General features: G+C 40.2%; 2 protein-coding genes across 4 annotated transcripts in view; both read left to right on the forward strand.

Moving 5' to 3' along the window:
- Pir (pirin) overlaps positions 1-8,187 on the forward strand; it is a 103,583-nt gene extending 95,396 nt beyond the window's left edge. For both annotated transcript variants that reach the window (NM_027153.3, NM_001301402.1), the window contains 2 exons: positions 4,220-4,286; positions 7,627-8,187. In NM_027153.3, coding sequence (NP_081429.1) covers positions 4,220-4,286; positions 7,627-7,739 — 180 coding nt within the window. In that variant the 3' untranslated portion in view covers positions 7,740-8,187. The remainder of the gene's footprint in view (positions 1-4,219; positions 4,287-7,626) is intronic.
- Positions 8,188-8,695: 508 nt separating this feature from the next.
- Positions 8,696-22,393, forward strand: part of Vegfd (vascular endothelial growth factor D) — a 29,129-nt gene continuing 15,431 nt past the window's right edge. For both annotated transcript variants that reach the window (NM_010216.2, NM_001308489.1), the window contains exons 1-2: positions 8,696-9,093; positions 20,978-21,203. In NM_010216.2, the coding sequence (NP_034346.1) occupies positions 9,004-9,093; positions 20,978-21,203 (316 nt within the window). In that variant the 5' untranslated portion in view covers positions 8,696-9,003. The remainder of the gene's footprint in view (positions 9,094-20,977; positions 21,204-22,393) is intronic.

Genomic DNA, 22,393 nt, shown 5'->3' on the forward strand with positions numbered 1-22,393 from the left:
CAGTTTTGTCCACCAGTAGCTCACTACGAAAACTGTAGACATCTCTAAAGCCTCATGGTATTTTGGTATATGGTATGGCAAAACAAAACCTCCTTTCTTGGTTCTCTGAATTGTTGTATAGACTGAACAACGATTGTGTTGGTTAATCGTAGTTGTCAACTTGGTGCATCTGAGACCAGAGAATCTCCACTGAGGAGTCACCTTCATTGCGTTGGCCAGGGTGCATGGCTGTGGGTTATTTTCTGGATGGTTGATTGATGTAGGAGGTGTGTGGGTCGTAGTGGTAGACAATATCATCTCTAGGCAAGTGGGCCTCCGCTGATGAGAAAGGTAGCAAAGGTAGAGAAAGGCTCAGCTGCTAAGAGCACTGGCTGCTCTTGAAGAAGTCCTGTGATTGAGGTTCCTAGCAACCATATGGCAGCTCAGAACCATCTGTAGTTCACATTTCAGTGGATCTCCTTGTTTCTCTCTGACTTCATTCACATGGTTACCAAGCATGTGTGTGCACAGTCAGGTATGCAGACAAAGCACTCATGCATACAAAATAAATAAATCTAAGGGAAGGGAAGAAGGAAGAGAGGTAGCAGAGCATGAGCCTGGAAGCAAGCTAGTCAGCAATGCTTTTCCATGGTCTCTGCCTTAGTTCCCGCCTCCAGGTTCCAGTATTGGCTTTGGTCAGGGTTGTATCAGAGAAACTGTGAAACTATAATAAGTACAGTGACTAGCTGTTAGAACTTTATAGAAGCAAGAGTCAGTAGGGGGTGGATGGAGATCTGTGCCTACAGCAAAGAAATAATTTGACTACGTGAGCCTGGTGGCATCTGATTTCAAAAGAGTGATTTGCAGCTAGCTTTCTATTGGTATGCGTTTGGGGAGTGAGCTGGGTATGAGTCAGTATGGCGATGATGACTAAAACATGGCAGACCTGAGGATGCTTAGACTCCTGTGAAGAAGTAATAGAAGCATCAACTAAGTGCAGGGGTGAAAAGCCACCAGCCCTGAGATGGCAGGAGAAGCAGATGAAAACTTTTGAAGAAACCATTCTACCATGTCTTCTTACTTAATTCTTAATTGAAGCCAAAAAGAAAAGTTCATTGCAGTCCTCTTGCAGCTTTTATTAAATGGATAGAAGAAAAAGAGGTTAATTATTAATTTTGTTAACTACAAAAGTAAATCTTCTGAGACTATGCATTGGAACGACATCAAATTAAAGAGATTTGTATTAGTAGAAGAACATAACTATTTGATATAATTATAATAGAGCTTCGTATTAGTTGAAATGTATAAATATTTGATATAATTTAGAATAGTGTTGAATATTTAGAAAATGCCATATAATTAGAATATGAATGAAGTTTTTAAAACTTAAAGCTTTAAAATATATAGTAATTTGGTTTATTATAACTATCTGATTGAAAATTATAGACCTGAGAGAAAACTGGGAAAAATGCAATAAAAACATAAAAATAATATAGAATGCTCAGTTACCTATTTGTTTTTTTTGGGGGGGGCAGTCGAGACAGGGTTTCTCTGTGTAACCCTGGCTGTCCTGGAACTCACTCTGTAGACCAGGCTGGCCTCGAACTCAGAAATCCACCTGCCTCTGCCTCCCAAGTGCTGGGATTAAAGGCATGTGCCACCACACCCGGTTTTCAGTTACCTATTTGTAATGAACGATTAGTAGTTAGTGGCTTAAAATAATAACAGTTTCCAGTTTCTGATCATCATGGTGGTTGACTCCTCTACTGAGCTCTTATTTGTGGGATGCCTCAGGTCTCCTTTATGTGTGCCTCCTTTCTGGTTAGGTCACTATTTGTCTCCTTATGGCCCTAATAAGAAAGTTCCTTCCAAGCCAGAGTATTGGCAAGTAGGAGACTTGAAGGCATTAAAAACAGAAATGCAAGAAGTCAGAAAAGTCACCAGAGTTAAGCGCAGTCAGTCACTAGCATGACACCATGAAAGAGAGGCCAATGGAGATGTGTACAGCCAGAGCTGTGGGAATGGGTCTGGGGACACTTTGGGTTAGAAGGGTTAGCCACTGGGGAGGGAGCAGAATGAGGACAAGCTGGAACCTATCAGCACCCCTGCCTGCCATTCACTACTAACCACCATATGATTGCAAGAGCAGAGCATGGTAGCTACTTTAAAATATTTAATGTTTTTATAATATAATGATCATCTGATTTTAAGCCAGAAACGCATTGGTTATAAAAACAATTCTCCAAACATTATACCCACATATATGTGTACATTTTGCATTGTATATGTGTTTTCATTTTAAAGGCACTGAGGCACATTTCCTATTACTTTAGTAAGTGACAGAGCAATCAAGTCTTGGTTTTGGATTTGTATAAGTATTATTTCCATTTAAAAAAATCTATTGTTAGACTGGGCTTAGCAGTTAAGAGCACTGGTTGCCATTCAAGAGGACCCAGGTTAGGTTTCCATCACCCACATGGCAGCTCACAGCTACTTGTAAGCAGTACAGGTATAGCAACACCCTCTTCTATTCTCCTTGGCCATGTAGGAAAAACACTCATCCACATTAAATAATAAATAAATAAATAAATAAATAATTAGTTAAATAAGTCTTAGACATTATATTGTTGCAGAAAAGATGGAAAGAATTTAAGAGCCAGAGGTGGTGGATGAGCCCAAGGGAAGAGTGTTTTCCAGACACAACAACGTTGATGTACGTATGAACTCACAGAGACTGTGACAGCATACACATAGCCTGTACAGTTCAAACTGGACAAATCCCACCCTGAAAAAAGGGGGACATGGTCACAAAATCTCACTGCTAACCAAGGATCTATTTATAATGGATAGCTACTGGGAGAAGGAAAACCAGTTTTCCATGGAGTGACACAGAGGACATCAACTACACTCCAGGCCAGGCTCCGTGTACAGGATTAGTTGGCCAACAAAAAATAGACTCCGTGTGTGTGTGTGTGTGTGTGTGTGTGTGTGTGTGTGTTTGTGTGTGTGTGTGTGTGTGTGTGTGTATACATGTGCGCACGCTTTTTGGGGGCTTGGTTTGAAGGTTATTTTAAGAATAAGAAAAAACAGCCGGGCGTGGTGGTGCACGCCTTTAATCCCAGCACTCAGGAGGCAGAGGCAGGTGGATTTCTGAGTTCGAGGCCAGCCTGGTCTACAAAGTGAGTTCCAGGACAGCCAGGGCTATAGAGAAACCCTGTCTCAAAAAACCAAAAAAAAAAAAAAAAAAAAAAAAAAAGAATAAGAAAAACCATGAAATTATGTAACTAGGGAGAAGGTGGGATAAAAGGTAAGGGAAAGATAACCAAAATATATAATATGGAAAAATTAAATGGAAAAGAAAAGACAATAAAATTAAAAAAATGATTTTGTTCATGAGAGATAAGCTAGTTTAATCAGATAGTTTGTTGGGAAGATGCTCCTGTTAAAAATGACCCTAGCTTTGGTGCTGAAGAGATGGTTCTGTGAGTGAATTGCCTGGATAATAAAGACTTGAGTCTGGTTCCCGAGCAGCCATGTGTGAGACTGAATGTGATAGCATAGATCTGTAACCCTATATCAGAGATAAGCCAAACTAGATCCCTGGAGTGTGCTATCCAGTCATTCTAGGCAAAGGGTGAGCTCTGCTTTCACTGAGAGACCCTGTCTTCAAAAATAAGGTAGAGAGGTATTGAGAAAGACACTTGACAAAGACCTCTGGCCTCTACACACATACATATGCAAATGGACCTACATACGCACACATAGACACACAAACACAAAGAAGACATAAATTACAGTTTTCTTTCTTTAACTTACAGATGTTGATACATTGGTAACCTGGGCTTATTGCTGAATTCTCATTGCTAAAATATTTAAACATCCTAAGGAATAAACATTCCCTTATCAAGGATTGCAGAGATGTTTCTGAAATTTTTCCTTGGTACCATGGCCCACTTAATTTGTATCTTCACTATGACTTGTTTCCACTTTGATACTTAAAAATAAACATGCCTCTCTGGAGAGGCCCTTGGTCTTGTGAAGATTATATGCCCCAGTACAGGGGAATGCCAGGGCCAGGAAGTGGGAGTGGGTGGGTTGGGGGCAGGGCGGGGGGAGGGAATAGGGGGCTTTTGGGATACCATTTGAAATGTAAATGAAGAAAATATCTAATAAAAATGCCTTAAAAATTGTAAAATAAAATAAAATGCTCACTGTTCAGTGCTTTCTTTGATGACCTTAGGACCCCAAAAGAAGCCATTTTGTCTTAATTGCTGGGGAGCCATTAAGAGAACCAGTTGTCCAACATGGTAAGTCCAAAATGCTAATTTCCCTAGCTCACTTTCTTTTCCTTTGACACATATACACACATATGTGTGTATATGTATGTATATATACACATATAATTAAGTGTGTATGTTTGTATGTGTGTGTGTATGTGTGTAAAATAAAGAGCTTTATTTTAGCAGATATTGCATAGAGGCTTGGAGGTTTAACAATATGGCACTGTCAATGTTGTTTCAACTCTTGATAGAAAGTAGAAAGGCAAAGGCATATATACTGAAGATACCAAACTTGAGGCACTGATGCTTCATAGCAGTCTGCAGCTGTGGTAATACAGACAGTCCCCCAAGAATGTGAATTTGCCCACTGGAAAAGGTATTAACTCATCTGAATGACCTAGTCACCTTTTAATGATCCCACCTGCCAATAATTCCAACGAACAATCAAATTTCAATATGACTTATGGAGGGGAAAATCAATATTCAAATCATAGCCAGTACTGTCCTTGCAATCTATTCTATTTTTAGTGTATATATTTTAGTATGAGCCTCTTATGAATAATACTTCTTTGAAATTTTCTATAGTAGTTTAAATAAAAAAAAAATAGAGGGGGCTGGAATGATGGCTCAGCAGTGCATACTCCACTAGCAGAGGATTTGATCTTAGTTCTCAGCTCCAGAAGTTCTAATGCCCTCTTCTGGCCCTCCTTGGGCATCTGCACAGGTACACGCACATGCACACACACACACACACACACACACACACACACACACACACGTGCGCACTTACTTAAAATAAATATTTTTGAAGAAACAGAAATAGAATTAGTGTGTGGAGGAGGCAGTGCTGTAGTTGAAGGTAGGAAATGCTGGCAGAGATACGCAATCACTTCAACCTCTTGGATCTTGATGTCCTTGTATCATTGGCACTTTATTAAATGACAAAAACCTAAAAGCACCTAGAACCCAACTTGTTATTTATATTTTTGCCTACAAAACATACTGTGCAACTCACTGAGTATTTAATTAAGCATGACTTAAGATCTTATCATATTCCATTACTTGGCATGAATCCCCAGGCATAAACTATGATCTCAGATAAGCCCCAGCTGGTCATGCATTTAAATCACACGGAATATTTAGAAAGTATTCTTTTTTTCTTCCAGCAATAATTTAGGGGGGATATTAAATCATATTTCCCCAGTTTGTGACATTTCACGTTAAATTTGTACAGTTCAAAATGTCCCTCCCAAGGTTCATAGTCCCTTCTTCCTTTTGTCACGACTGAATAAAATTGTTCTTCTGCAAAGAAAACTACAACCAAATGTAGTAGGCTCATTATCTAGTTGTAGACTGGAATTTGTAGAGGAGAAGTGTGCTTGGGGTGAAACCCTTTTACGTTAGCCCTTTCCTCCATAGCAGTTTTTAGAAGTTCAAGAGTCCAGTTGAAATGAAGATGACAAAGCAAAATGGCAGGCACTGTGTATGCAAATCCTCTTCCAGTGCCTCCGACACTGGGTATTCTTGTAAACACCAGCCAACATTAATCAGACAAAAATATATGCCTCTTGGGCTGTCAGTTACTAGAGGCAAAGCATTTTGTCTAGTTAGCTTAATTTAGTCTCCTTTTTACGTTTTTTGTTTTGTTTTGCCTTTGCATGTTTATAGGCAGCCACAAACATCCTGAGTACTTGGCGGCTGGTTGTGGTTTTTGTGAATTATTAACAGCCTGCTCCTCCTGTGATTGAGTGGTCAGAATGATGACATTAGGCATAGAAGTCATAGCATGTTGGAATGGAAAACTATCTTAACTTTGATGGAGTTATGTCCCTCCTACAAGTGAGAAAAAAATGCAGATATTTCATTTTCTTAGCATATGCATTGATGCCATTTACTATTTACTAAGAATCGGTCATAGTCTTTTGCAAGTGCTAATTTATTGAGTCTTCAAAACCACACTGGAAACCTGTCTAGGGTGACAAGGGAATGAAGAAAAGATGGACATACAGACACATCTTCAGAGAGCTGGACTCGGTTGCCCTGTACTTGGTACCACTGACTATGCTACAACCCAGAATCTTGGCACTTTTCATGTGTGTGTGTGTGTGTGTGTGTGTGTGTGTGTGTGTGTGTGTGTATGTGTGTGTGTGTAGCACAGGGGAAAGAAGTTAGCTCATCTCTGTGGGGTCTCTGTGTGGGTGGTCTCTGCAGTTGGAGACATTGGTTCTTATCAATAATACACATTCAGTCAAGACTTCCTCTGTTCCCTACACCTTCCTAGGTGACCCAAGGACAGTTTATAAAACTGAGGGACATGGTATGGTGTCAAAATAGGATATAGATACATACTACAGAAAGTTGTGGCATAAGATTAGTGTGGCCTCACTGGGGAAACAATGGGAAAATTATTATGTGCAGCAAGTGAGTCCTTGACCCAGTATTTGGTCTGTTTGACTGATAAAATCTAAAGTGGCCTTTTCCTAGCCCTTTGATGAATTACAAAAAAATGGTTAACACTATGAAATAATTTTTAAAAATGCTTCTTGCCTTGAAATATATTAATAAAATTTATTAAAGCTATGGTGTTGGTGATCCCTGGCAAGAGGATGATCACACTAGTATAACATATCTTTTGGAATGGTGGGGGGGTGGGAAGATAAATTATGATGGGAATGAAAGATAAAACAATAGAAACATTAAAAAAAGTTAAAGAAAGACGAAAGTCCCTTTACTTGCAAGAGTATGATAGTGACTCGTGACAGGAAGGAGAAACTAGCCAAACTTAAAAACTTGACCTACTCTATGGTTCCTATAGGGCACATGAAGGTATCTTCTGGAGAACTACCAAAAAATGCAAATGTGCAAGTTGTTTGGAAGTGATTAATACTTCTCTTTGTTGTAAGGAAAATTCTGTTAGTTTTCAAAATAGATTGAGACACATCCCAGAAAGGCAGAGCCCCGTCCACTGCTTAGCCAGATACCAAAACTCTGCTACAATCTAGCTGGTTTTATAATATCAAGTTGGTTCAATTCCTGCCATAAGTTCAGGATCTACAAAATAACAACTACAGAATGTGCTGGAAAAAGGGATTGTCATTGCTTGTGAGGAACCTTCAGTAGACAGTGAGACTCAATCCTGTTTATCTAAGTCTGGTCTGAATGATAACATATAATTGTATATAGTCCTAGCCACAAAACACAAATGCTAACTAGTTCCGTATGACTGAACAGTGTGAAAATGGGCTATTGATGCCCAGCTATGCCTAGATTTTGTTTTAACTGAGGAGCTATAGGAATACATAACAATTATAGTGATAGAGGAACATGTCATCACCCAGAACTTTGTGAATGTCTCTTTCTGCCCTAGGTCCATTTGTGATGAATACCAATGAGGAAATTTCTCAGGCCATTCTTGATTTCAGAAATGCAAAAAATGGTTTTGAGGGGGCCAGAACCTGGAAGTCAAAGATTGGAAACTAATGAAGAGCTGAGACGCTGCCACTTGGATGGACTGGCCATTCGGTATATTAAATTTCCAAGGCTAGTTTAGCTGGTGCTTCTGAAGCCACATTAAGCTGGGCTTAGTGATGCAGAGTCCTTTAATCCCAGCACTCTAGGAGTCAGAGACATTGGGTATCTCCGATTTCCAAGCCCATCTGTCTTGAAAATGGAAAAATAAAAAATAGAATTCCACATTAAAAAGATGTTTTTTTGTAATGAATCTTCAGAATGCATTATATTCATGTTTGAAATTGTCAAAGAATATGTTTAATTTAAAAAGGAAAACTACAAACAATAAAAAAATGGCAGTAACATATGTAAAATATTTCCTGATACATGCAAATAATTTTACTTGTTGCTTTTAAAAAATCAATGTTCTTCATTTGGTAGAAATTATTAAGCACCTATAAAAATTAATTGCTATTTACATGTGCTTTTTTATATGGGAGTAGATAGATGCCTTTTTATTCTCTGCCCTTTGGGGTTTCTTGAAGCATGTTTTTTGTTGCTGCTGCTTTCTGTGCTGCTGACAGCAGATATCTGAGCATCTAAAGTCCCTCTACTGAAGCCCATCTGCCATCCTGGCCATCAGAACTGTGTTCTGGGTTTCATGTTACAGGCAACGTGCTTAAAAAAAAAAACACAGCAGTCCTGCCCATGTGAGTCAGCTTTTAAAACTGCCCTGCTCTTGCTAGGAACACAGCAGGATTCCAGCCAAGACTTCCCAGCGTTTTCTGCCAAACTCTGTCAGATTTAAGACATATGCTCCTGCAAGCTCTCTTGAAGGTTGTGAAAAAGTTTGAATCCATAGTTGGGTTTTAGCCTGCTGTAACTGCAAGTGTTTGTGGTCATACCACCTCCTTATAAAGCAGCTAGAACCTTGAGCGTAGGGTGGGGTTTTTTTTTTTATCTTCAACTTTCTGGATAAGAAATGTCTGTAGAGTGATTTCTAGTTTCAAGTGGAAGATATGACCACCTCCTGATTATTTTTGCAGCGGGAAACTTTGAAATATTTTTCATTGCTTTCTCCCATACTAAGATTGTGTGTGAGGCAGTGAGGGAGTCCCTTGACTTACTCAAGTCATTTCATTGGATTTTAATTACAACTGATCATGTGATTGTTTTTTTCCATGTAAAGTTTGGGGCTTCAAACTTTGCTTCTGGAGAATGCCTTTTGCAACACTTTTCAGTAGCTGCCTGGAAACAACTGCTTAGTCATCGGTAGACATTTAAAATATTCAAAATGTATGGAGAATGGGGAATGGGGAATATCCTCATGATGTTCCATGTGTACTTGGTGCAGGGCTTCAGGAGCGAACATGGACCAGTGAAGGTAGGTGAGCTTGAATATTTCTCTTTATTGGCTTTCACAGAAAAAGTCCTTTGCCCTCGCTGGTTTTGAAGCAGTCTAAAAGCCCTGCCTATTCTTAGCCTGTGTGTATTAATGCTTTACTTTGGGGGCTTAATAAGTTTCTTACCATGAATGTTTGAAAGTGTGTGTGTGTGTGTGTGTGTGTGTGTGTGTGTGTGTGTGTGTTTGGAATGGGGACAGAACATGAGCATTCTGGAAATCTTTGACACGGAACCAGTTTGCTCCCAGTTGTGCTTGCAGATGGCACAGTGGTTTTCTGTTGAAGCTGTGATTTGCCTCTGTGACACACACAATTTTGTGGGCCCTTGGTTTGTAGGTTTTTGTGAGCAGCCAGGTTGAGTAATTTCTTCTGTAAATTGAAAATCACAGTGGTTTTTGTGTGTGTGTGTGTGTGTGTGTGTGTGTGTGTGTGTGGATGTTTTCTGTCTGGTTTTGCTTATTACCAATTACCAATTGCTACCATTCAGGAAAGACAAGTTTTCTTGGGGTTTGTTTTTGTTTTCCTGTTTCTGCTTTAGAGAAATGTGTCTAAGATAAAGTAGTCAGCAGATCTTTGGTTCTATGAGCAGGCATCAAGGACAGCCCAAGACATTGAGAACCATGCAAAAAGGATGAACAATGGGATTACTGACTGCTAGAATAACATTTTCGTTTCATATTTTGTATCTTTCAAGCCTTTTTATTTTTGAAAAGGACCCGGATGCAATTGTTTTGACTGGAGTGCTACTAAATCATGACTGATTTAGAAATCTCTGGCTATGAGCAGATAGAAATCAGATGTGGGCTTGAGTTTTATGGCTTGAATTTTCCATACGGGGGAGCATATCGCCCCCCAGAGGGGAAAATTAGTTCATGACGATGTGAACTCTTTGACATGGGAACCATCATATGCATAGAGTCCATAAACAGGTAGTAACTCTGCATCCAGGTTTCATAGGTCAAGACTAACTGCTCCATTTACAGTTTTCACCCTGTCAACTATACTCAAAAGTGGATTTCCTTTCCCCTGCAGCCTGACATGGAGGTCCAATATCAAGGCTGGTGGCAGTCAGGTAGAGCTGAGAAGTGTCCTTTCTGCCATGTGCATTTTGGACTCACAAAGCTTGAAAGAGTCAGGCTGCTACATCGAAGACTTTCTAACCCAGCATAGTACATAATACTGTTCGACAGTTCACTTACTACCAGCCTTCAACCCTATGCCCCAGTGAAGTCATCCCTCTTCAGAATTTTTACTCTTTTATAGACACAGCTACCAGAATCCTCTCTGTGTCCTGGATATAGTGAAGTTTTAAGTTTACTGTTTCTACTTAAATTTCTTGAATGGGGCAGTGAGAAAGAGCGACTGGATTTTTATGTGACAGAAAACATGCCCTAACAGATGGCAAATGTGCAACATGTGTTTACTAACATGCCTTTCAATGTTTCTCTTACATGTCCTTATATTTTCCCTTGAAAAAGAGGGAAGCTACATCTAGTGAGTTTACAGCTACCGGGCCCCCAGCTAAATTAGATTGTTTCTTATATGAAGTGCTGCCTGTAATTAAAGTTTGGGGACACACATTACTGGGTGGTGAAGCATAATAAAATACATAATTTTGATTTATATATTCTCTTCTCCCCACACACCTTTTTTAAGTGTAAAAATCAATTTATTATACAGCAATCACACAGAATGCTTCTCATCTAGGAGGAAAATGGCTTCTGCCTCCCTTTCCACCCGACTCACGATACTGTGTTCTTCAGATGCCATACTTTCAAAGGAAAATAAAAAGGCCTCAATTTCCAAAGAAGCAACCTCTACTAACATTTTTAAGTGACACAGGAATGTTTGGAAAGGACTAGAAAAGAATGATCTGTAACATACAAAATGCTATTCTGCCCATTTTGGTAAAAATAAAATTAATCCTCTGATGTGGGAAGTCAGGAACTTATCTACCAATATGTATAAATATAATTGTGATGGGTTGACATTTTCTATGCTAAATTCATTCAGCAAATATTCCATTTTATTTTAAAAGTTGGAGAAAATTAAGGTTTTGTTTGTTTGTTTGGTTGGTTGGTTTGGTTTTGGTTTTGGTTTTGGTTTTGGTTTTGGTTTTTCGAGACAGGGTTTCTCTGTATAGCCCTGGCTGACCTGGAACTCACTCTGTAGACCAGGCTGGCCTCGAACTCAGAAATCTGCCTGCCACTGCCTCCCAAGTGCTGGGATTAAAGGCTTTGTATAGTATCCGAGTACTTTTGTTCTCATGAATAAAAGGGAATTCACTTGGGAAAACAGTTTTTTTTTTTAATCAGATTTTAGAGACAAGTTTTTTATTCTTCTATTTTAGAAAATTCACACTGAGATGGCCTTTCTCAGTGCAGATTTCTTAGAAAATTCACACTGAGATGCCCTTTCTCAGTGCAGATTTCCTAGCTCTGCATGGTTTGTCAGGCCTTGGGTGGTTTGAGGCTTAGTGCTGCACTGAGCCTTTGCAAACACACCCCTTTTAAAATGAAAACAAAACCAATGAAATCTATTTCTTAACAGTGATGTCCTTCTTATTTAAATTAAAATGTATCATAGAAATAGATTCAGGGTAGGAATGGTTTAAGATACTGGTACTTGATTAGTTTTTGCCTTTAGATATACAAATATGTAACTTGTTATTCAAATCAGCATGGGTCCCCCTCAGTACTAAGTCTATGAGAGTATCCTTTTCTCCACTCTCCCTTCTCTGGCCACATCTGTTCTAGAATGGCTGTGATGTTAAATCTATCTCCAGGTTGCTCCCTCCTCCTGGTCTGAACTTAACTTCTTAGCTTAGAGAATTATGCTGTTTATTTAGCTTAGACAGGCAGCAACTGTGGTACTCTTCTATGAATCTGTGATTTTTTTTTCTACTATAATAACGTAAATGTCTACGAGCATTCAGGACAATTGTGCTTAATGCCATTTGAGTGAAAAACATCCTAATTTTACTCTAGCCTTGTAGTTTATGCTTGGAAAACTAGCTGTTTGGTGTCAACAGTGCTTGGAATATGTAAGCTGAGGCAAATCATTTCTGAAATCTTTTTTTAAAAAATTAGTTTAAAAAACTGTGCTTGCTTCATTAATATATTCAGATTGCTGCCTAGATATGGGATTTATTTCAGTTTCTATTTTCTCAAGTGCTTTATACAGTTGAGATGAGCAGAGATAGTTTCCTATGGTAGTCACTTCACAACAGCCTATCTTATAGATCTAACCATATTATTCAGTTATACCCTCTAGATATTTACTAAATGATTCTCAACAACATTATGCTTTGTCATTCAATATGACCTTCTCTCCAGCATGACTTCAGGCTGCTTTAACAAATAATTGTTGTCACCAGGTATGCCGGGAGTCCTTATAAGATGCTAGATAAAGGTAGTGTCTATAGACCTTTTCCATGGAGTAATGAAGACCTGTTAGTATAGCAGTAGAGAAGTCATTTTAGGTCATGATAACTCTCAGAACTCTTTTGGAAGAGTTTCTTTCTTCTTTAGTTTTGCTCTATACTATCTTTTAAGCCACCTCACTTGTAATGTCTATAGATGGTGGAGTCATTCAGTGCCATATAAGATTAGAATAAGCCCCAAATCCACATGCCTCAAGAAAGTTCTTCACTATTATGCCATTTGCCTTCTCTTGAAATTGTCTAAGAAGTAATTTGCATGGAAACAGCTGATGGGTACTGCCTTCCATCTTTAATTCCAGAAGGCAAACCCACTCCTACCTACCTACCCCATTCTCACTCACAAAGTCATATACAGGAGAGTTTTCTGCCTTGGTTGCTAGCTAGATGAACCAATAAGATTTTAGCAATTTTTCTGTCTCACTATGAATTCAGTTGCAGCTTTTACATCATTCTAGCATATTATGGTACCCAAGATACACTAGAACCCTCTCTTACATCTTGTGTGTATTACTCATTTTTAATCGAAAAATCCTGACTTAACACCTGTGACTAAAATGTTGCCACAAACCTGTCACAAAGATAACTTGTGAAATAAACATAATGATCCCATAAAGCACTATTAGTAAAAAGATCTGGAACGCTCAGGCACAAGTATTCCCACAAAGGTAGTAGAGAAATAGGAATGCAGAGGACAATAAAATTATTCCTGAGCAATGTTTAGGTCCAACTCTTTTTTTTTTAATGTTTCTTTTATTTTAAGCGTATCTGTGTCAGGATATGTGCACATGAGTATGAAAACCTGCAGAGGCCACAAGAGGACACTATATCCCCTAGAGCTGGAATCACCACCCAACAAGGAACCAAACTCCTGTTCTTTGCAACAGCAGTAAATACTTTTAACCACTGGGCCATCTCCGAAGCCCAAAGAACTCTTTTTTATCATGTGATATGAGCAGAGGGTGGGAGTTTAGCATAATTGGGAATGAATTGAGATAAAAGGAGACAGCGATAAAATTGGAGTTCCTGCTTAGTTTGTTTTTATGATGGTGAGTCCACTTTTCTTTCTTTTGTTTCTGTTTCTTATGGCCCTACTAAGATACTAAAGCATTATAAATCAAAAGCATCCTGAGGCATCTTCAACATCATGAAAGCCTTTGCTTGCTGAGATGTCCTAACCCATAAAGACTCTCCTGTACCTCTTATTACAAAAAACTTTCCAATATTTGATAATTCCTTACTTTCTTCATCAGGTATTGTTGAATATCTACTGTGTCTAGGATATGAGAATGCAGCAAGAAATAAAACAATATTTCAGCTCCCTTTGAGTGTGTATTTTGCTTGTGCTTAGTAGAAGTGGACAATAATGTGTCAGGGACAATAATGAAAAGCACTCACGTGAAGGAGGGGACACAAAATGCTTGTGATCAAGGGGAGATTCTTCTAATTCAGCTATGTTTGCGCATAGTCCTTAAAGAACTGAATGAGGCAGAGGCTAAAGAGGGAGGAGCTTGGATGTTCTGAGGATGAGCAGGATAACTAGAGTGACTGTGGAAGGTGAGCAGCGAGCAGAAGTGCAGTTGTCACAGTTGGAAAAGTAGCAGGGTGGGGGTGAGCTCCAATAGAACTTTATAGATGCTACAATTTTAATTTATGTAAATTTTATGCACCAGGTAACCTTGTTTTCATTAGTTCCAACCATTTAGAAGGCAAAAGCTTCTTCTTAACTCACAGGCTGTTCAAAAACAGGCTCAACCCTGTGGCTCATGGGGCACAGTTTACACCTCGGATTCAGTGTTGGTACACTGTTTGATTTTGTTGATGGCATACATCTGTGTCTGACATTTGTGGTCTGTTTGTCCCTGTTGATTACACCCTCACCATGAGGATGGAGGCTTTTCAGCAGAGGGGTGTATCATTGTTTTGTTTGCTGCTGTGTTCTAACCACCACTTTGCAAAGCCTGTCGCACAGTAGATGCCAAAAGCGGTATTTATTGGCTGGTTGATAGACTAGCCTTGGATGATTCTGACATGGTCAGGTCAAAGACAATACTGGACAGTCTCTGGTCATCACCATGGCTCACCTGGCTTCATGATTTGTATAAAATCCAGAACCATTTTTAAGGTAGTGTATTTAGCCTGTTATTTTACTGTGGGAATGAGATAAGGTTTACACGACTTGGTTGAAGAATTCAGAAATGTCCTTCCAGCCCTAGGCCATCAAACAGGGAGTTCACTTCCAGAACCCAAAGATAGAAAGTGAAGTCACTTTAGGCCATTCTTTCAGTCTGATGATCACAGAAAGAAAGCTACACAAAACAGCATCTAGCCATACAGTGTCTGTGCACCACTTAGACACCCTCCTGTCTTTATCTCTGAAAGCCTTCAGAGGCCCTATCTGTTTTCATCTTGGGCGCTAATAGAAAGATGTGGAAATTTTTGACAAAGATACTCTGGTCAGATGCTGTCTTAGTGAGTTGCTCGGAAACCCTTTCTCCCTGGGAGAAAGCAAGCTGTACATTCAGTTCAGTAAACACGTGTGGAATGTCTTCCATGTGCCAAGCACATGAGTGGACACGATGCTTCTTATAAAATAAAGATGTCTTAGTCATTTTTGTGTCTTACCAACCTCTGGGGAGTTCACTTTGGCCTGTATCAAGGATTATTTTAATGCCTGAAACTGAAAGTAATATTAAAATTTCTTTTTAAATTTCATTTAGTATGCTTCTCTCATATTTTCTATCTCAACTGTAGTTTCTCCTCCCAGCCTATCCCTCCCAACCCCCCCCCCACCTCCCCCAGATCCACTCCTCCTCTGTTTCCCTTCACAAAAGGGCAGATCTCTCATGATACCAACCAAACATGGCATATCAAGCTGCAGTAAGACTAGGCACCTCCCCTCATATTAAGGCTGGATGAAGTAACCCAGTAAGGAGGAGAAGGGTCCCAAAGGCAGGCAAAAAAATCAGAGACAGCCCCTGCTCCCACTGTTAGGAGTCCCACAAGAACACCAAGCTGCACACTGTAACATATATGCAGAGGGCCTAGGGCAGTTCCTTGCAGGCTCCCTGATTATTGGTTCTGTCTCTGTGAGCCCCTGTGACCCCCTGGTAAGTTGATTCTGTGGGCCATGTTCTCCTGGTGTCCTTGGCCCCTCTGGTTCCTACCATCCTTCCTCTCTCCCTCTTCTGCAGGATTCCCTGATCTCTGCCTAATGTTTGACTAGGGGTCTTTGCATCAGCTTCCATCAGTTGCTAGATGAAGCCTCTCTGATGATGAGTATGCTAGGCTCTGGTATAAGAGTATAGTAGAGTACCATTAGGAATCATTTCACTGATTTATTTATTGCCAGTTGTGCCTAGGTCTCTAGATGATCCAGTCCGTGGCTCCTGGCCCTCCAGGCGTGTCAGGCATTGGCTCTCCTGGAATGGGTCTCAAGTTGGACCAGTCATTAGTTAGCTACTCCCACAACTTCTGTGTTACCTATACCTCAGCACATCTTGAAGGCAGGAAAAATTGTAGGTCAAAGGTTTTGTGGCTGAGTTGGTGTCCCAATACTTATACTTGAAAATTTGTGTAGTTACAGAAGATAGCCAGTTCAGGATTCATATCTTCCATTGCTAGGAGTCTAAGCTAGGGTCACCCTCATAAATTCCTGGGAGTTTCCATTGCACTAGATTTCTACCTCACTCCCGACGTGACTGGAGAGATGGCTCAGCCATTAAAAGCTAGGCTCCCAACCAAAAATACTAAATTTCTACAAGATTTATTTCACCATTAACTGATCTCACTAAATAACTATAGATAGCACTGACATGTTGGAGTATCGCTTTTTGGAAAAAGGAAATCAACATTAAAATAAAAATTATTTCCGGAGAGAGAAAAATATTTTGCTGTTCTGTTGTGACTGGAACTCTTTAGAAAGTATAATTTTTATTGAATGAATATGAATAGCCGCCTCAGACACAGTAAAAGTTTAATTCTGTGCGGTGGGAGGGTCTCGGTTCCGGTGGGGGAATTTGGTTTTTGTTTGTGTAGGGATTCATTGTGGGGACGAGGAAGGTAGAGGAAAGAGTCTGGTACTTTAGTGAGACCTGCCCGGAAGATGGCGAAGACTGGAATCAGGAGAGACATGAACACTGAACAAAAATAAAAATAAAGAAACAAGGGAGGGCAGAGTGAGAAGAGACGACCATGGGACAGAAAAAAAAAAAAAGGAAGACAACTAGGGAAGGACTTAAAACTGACGACAGAGGGTCGAAAAGACAAGGACTTAGGGAAAAGAAAGGAGAACCCCACCCTCCAAACCAGACTGGTGGGACCAGGGAGGGGGCTGGGTGAGGGGACTGGAAGCTTTGGAGACCTCCGCGGGGCAGAAGAGATCTAGTCCAACCAGATACAAGGAATAGGCCCCTTGTTCCCTCCCCCAGGTCCCGGGTAGGGTAGGGGACTGGTGTCTCAGTGCTGCAATGGGGGGTGGGGGGTGCGCCCCTCCCCCAGTCCCTCCTCAAGCTTCACTTTGTTTTTCTTTTTTCTAATTGGATATCTTCTTCATTTACATTTCAAATGCTATCCCCTTTCCTGGTTTCCTCTCCAAAAGTCTCCTATACCCCGCCCCCCCCAGCCCTGCTCCCCAACCCACCCACTCTGGCTTCACTTTGAAAGGTACCGCTCTGGCGACGTCCGCCAACGCGCAGCGGGGCGGGGCAGAGGGGTGGAGTCGGAGAGGCCGGTGGCCTGCTTCCAATCCAGTGAGAGTGGGCGCGGCCTGGACTGCGGCCGGCCCCGCCCCTCGCTCATCTTTTCTCCCCAACCTCCTCGCACCCTGCGGATTGAGCAACTAAGTACCACCCACATGTGTCCAGATGCCTGTGTGCTCGCCGCTCACTGGATTCTCTCCAAGTCCATTCGGTGCTGGTGAAGGTTAGGCGTGCCCGGGCAGAGCCCAACCCCAAGTCTCCATCCTCCCCGGCCGCGCTCCCTCCTGCCCCATTCAGGTGTGGTGTGGACCAGTGGTACTTGTCCTCCTGGCGCTGCTCGGGTAACTGTGACTCTGGAACAGTGCTCTGCATCTGTTTCTATTGATTGCTGGGAGAAACCTCTCTGATGACAATTAGGCTAGGGATCAATCTATGAGTACAGCAGAATATCATTTTTTTATCCTAAGTCACTGGACTTTCCAACCTCAGGGTTCTGGTCTTCCAGGCTGTGTCAGGAGCTCTTTTTTCCTTTTGAAACTGTGGTCCAAACCTGTAAAATAGGACTTTGATGATAAGGTCAATTCATCAGTATTTTTAAAAGCTTTCCTCCACATGCATTCAAGGTGAAAGGAAATCTAGGAACCTCTGCTCCAAATCCTTCCCAAGAGGGAATGAATAAAGCAACCAACACTGTGGCCATTTCTTAGTGGCCTGTTAGGAATGTAACCACCTTGAAGGTCTCTAGAACCAGCTTTGCTCTGTGTATAGTAAGATGTATAAGAAGACAAAGTAGCATTGCAGAGACCTTCAACCCCGTGCTTTAAAAACTGGTTGTTGGAGCTAAAAACCATCAGAGAATGATTTGTTATTTAAGAGGAGAATCTTAACAGTCTTGGACTAATTACAGAACCAAGGCAGCCACTCTAATAAGAAGCAGCGACCTGGGAATGCTGTCTCTCGGCCTCTCATCTTGCTGGGTGATTTTAATCAGTTTAGATCTGATTAGCACTTGTATCTGAGAACTGGAAGAAATCAAGAGCAACTCATTTGGCAAAAGTTCAGCAATGAAAACCACTGCAATCCAAGGTTTAAGTGTGTGTTTGGGACAATAGTCACACTTTGATGTTGAGTTTTCTCATACACATGTGGATAACATAAAGTTGATTACACAAATATCCACCAGTGTAGAATGCCAATTAGAAAGAGATCCATTTTCAACACTTCCCAAATGTATGCCCTAGATAAATTACTTGCTTTTTTTTTTTTGAGTCGTTAGTGTTTCCATTTAGAATTATCAAGGGACTGTTTCCAATTTCTCAGTTATTTCATATTAGGTTTCCGTTAGCAGACTAAGAAGGCTTTCAATAGCTTTGAGTATGAAAGTCAATGTTGTGGTTTTACAAAGAAACAAGTCATAGGAGATATTTAGTCTTCACATCATTTAATATTTTAATTCAGTCTGCAGGATTACTACTTCATCCTGAGGTTTTTTAGCATAGGATTTAAGAAAAAAAAGAACCTGAAATTGAATTGAGACCTGTAAGAAGTACAAAGCCATATATCAGCTTTATCCAAGGATGGTATTGGATGAAATTTTACCTCCATAAATGAAAATTCTTTCATCAAAGTACAATTTAATAATTTTTCATCTAAAATTATAGAGGGGGTTCATACATGAGTACTTCTGCATTTATTATTTTCACCTTTCCCTTTCCCCCATCCAATTCCTTCTGACTCTCCCCTCCTCCTTAAATTCATGATCTCTTCTTCTATAATTATTGTTACACACATAACTGTGCATGAGCATGCACATGTGCACACACAGACACATACATACACTGAGCCCAACTTAAGAATCTTTCTGTAAAGTATCTGTTGACCTTCCTCACTAGCTTACTGAAGCAATGCTGTCAAACCTTTTATCTTGAAGATTGAATAGATGTGAGGTAGCTTTTCCATAGAATTAGAAAGAGGAGGTGAATGGTCAGGCAAAGAGGCCATTGGCAAATTAGGATCATCATGTGTAACAGTTGTCATGGAAATGAGCAAGTGTTCAGTTTTGTCTACAGTGTTCTCAACTAAAGAAGCTGAGCCATGCTACTCAAGTTCAGCAACCTGCTCACACACCCCAACTGTGCTCTTTAAGATTCCTGCTCTCCATTGACAAAAAAGTCCTTATTTCCAACTGTGGAGGGATATGAGAAACCACCAAGATAATCTCCCTGAGCTGCTGAGGCAATCTTGCTCTCTACAGAGCCACATGGCTACCTGTGGCTCGCCTGTTTCAGAGGGTAGTCTTTTTTAATCTCTCCATACTGGGGGTCCAACTAACACATTTCCTACAGCTTACAAGTATAGTTAATACTCTCCTATCTCAGACAAATATATATATATATATATATATATATATATATATATATATATATATATATATATATATACCTGCATGTGTATACTCCCATCTGGATTTAGGTAAAATGGCTAAGGTAGCTTTAGCCAGGTACAGTCACACAGCCTGAGATGCCAGGACTCTAGAAGCTGAGACAGGAGGATCACAATTTCCAGACCAACCTTGGCTGCATAATAAGAACTTGCCTCAAAACAAGAACACCACCACCACCACCACCAACACCACCACCAACAACAACAAAAGGCATAACCTTGAAGATATGTGTTTTGAGACTTTTTTAGTTCACAAACTATAAATGTTAAGAAAAATGGTAAACAAACATGTAAGGCAATCTAAGTAGAAAATGCTGATAAACAATGGAACCATGAAGTTAAAGCTGCAGGACTGATGGATGTGAGACTGGGGAAGACAGGTGATCAAGAACTCAGCTCCAGAACTTGAGAGATAGCTTAGTTGGCAAAGTACGTCCCCAGCATGCACAAGGCCCAAAGACTGATCCCCAGTGCTTGGGAGAGTGGGAAACTCCAATAGGAAATAGGCTCCATTGGTTTTGATGGTTTTGATGGCATAGTATATAATTGTGTGTATGTTTCATTATTTCATATAACCAAGCCCCTACTTTTGAACAAGAAGTTACATGTTAAAAACCTTTTCTTGACTTGGAACCCCTCACAAATATACCGGTCTAGTCTAGTTGCACTGTATTAGCCATTGCAAATCAGACGCAACTGAAGAGAAACAGTGAGACTTCAGCATAGACAAGGAAATCAGTGGCTGTTGTCACAAAATTAGTATAATAGGAGAGTCTATAGCTTTTCTGTGGCTGTAGTAGCAAAGTACCATAAATTTGGTAGCTCAAAACAACAAAATCCCCCAAATCAAAGTGTCAACTCTCTTGGCATGAACATTACCTCGTCTGCTTCTGGTGGCTGTAGGCAATCCCTGAGTTGTGGCTTCATCACTTCATCTCCATCTTCATCTTCACATGGACTTACTGTGTCTATGTTTTCTCCTGGATTCTAAGGACGTTGGTCATTCTATTTTCGGTTTATGTGACTAATACCACAAAAACTTTACCTCAATTATACAATGCATCTTTTTTTTTTTCCTGAGTAAGACAATGTGCAGAGGCTCTGGAAGTAAGGAAGTAGACCCTTCATTTCAAAGGCCACCATTAGACATTGTTTTTTTTTTTTTTTCTCCAGACACAGGTCTACATCAGAATAACCTTAACTAGTTTCTTTTCAGATGCTCTATAGTTTCAATTGTTAGCAACCATGGTTATCAAGATATCTTTGTAACTCACTCTTAATTAGGATTTTTCTTTTGAGCGATCATCCCGGTCCATGTTGGAACGATCTGAACAACAGATCCGAGCAGCTTCTAGTTTGGAGGAGTTGCTGCAAATCGCGCACTCTGAGGACTGGAAGCTGTGGCGATGCCGGTTGAAGCTCAAAAGTCTTGCCAGTATGGACTCACGCTCAGCATCCCATCGCTCCACCAGATTTGCGGCAACTTTCTATGACACTGAAACACTAAAAGGTAGGTGCAGGGGAGAGTGGTATATTTTTTCTTTATCACATAGCCAAGTTCTTCCAAATGTTTGAGCACGGTAGTTATGCATCAGTGGGGCACAAAAGGGCTTTGGCTTTGTGACAAAATGCTTCATTGAAAAAAGTTGGGAATGGGTCTCAGAAATCCACACATGCCCTCCATAAATAAAAAGGTGTAATAAAACATAAAAAAACAGTCATTGTAGGAATCAGTTCTCGCCTTCCATCTTGTGGAGCAGGATTCTAACACAGGTCTTCGGGCTTGACAGCAAGCACATTTAGCCACTGAACCATCTTGTCAGCTCAAGAATTCTGATTTTTTAAGTGTCTGCTCCACAAAGAAATATACCTAATATGATTTTTCTATCTACATCTAACACAAGGACATGCAAATTATCAAAATAAATTTAGCTCAGAAATTTGAGGGCAAAGCAAATACAGAAAGACTGATTTTAGTAAGGAGAAAATACATGTTTACTTAAGAGCAAAAGAACCTCAAGTATTTAGCAAAAAGGAGCTTTTAATTGCTATGCTGACAGAAAAAACCAACAATTTAGCTATAGATTTTTTTTTCTCTTCAAAATCTTGTGTTGTTTATTTAAAAGTGAAAAGGGTGAAGTTGAAAGGTAAGGTATGATAGTGGTTACTCAGAAAACAACAAAGACATTTCTTGACACGAAATAATCAAAGCTTACAAGTAGAAAATAACATACAGTCAGCCTCTGCGTCCTCAGGTTCTGCTCCACTACCCACACACCATGGGTTCAGCCAGTCACACGTCCTTAGGGAAATGCTTGTGTACTGAGCATATGCACACCTTTTCTTGGCATACAACCTACTGACACAACTATTCATATGGAGTGTGTACATTTTATTGGTTACTGGAAGTTATTCAAATGTACAGAAAGGTGTAGGTGGACTATTTACAAATTCTAGCCCACTTTATATAAGGGACTTGGTAACTCAAAGCTTTTAGTGTCTGTAAAGTGTCCTGGAACCAGTCTTCCATAGACACCAAGGGACCATGATACTTCTAAATTGTTTCCTGGAGTAGGGCTGGGAATGGATGTGTGGTGCACACTTAATCCTCTTTAATGACATCCAGACTGAGAAACAGACTCCTTACAAGACAACTATTTATATATACTGTGCCACAATGAGTGAACTGTTTTAGCATAA

Source organism: Mus musculus, chromosome X (genome assembly GCF_000001635.26).
Source record: "Mus musculus strain C57BL/6J chromosome X, GRCm38.p6 C57BL/6J".
Classification (NCBI taxonomy): Eukaryota; Metazoa; Chordata; class Mammalia; order Rodentia; family Muridae; genus Mus; species Mus musculus.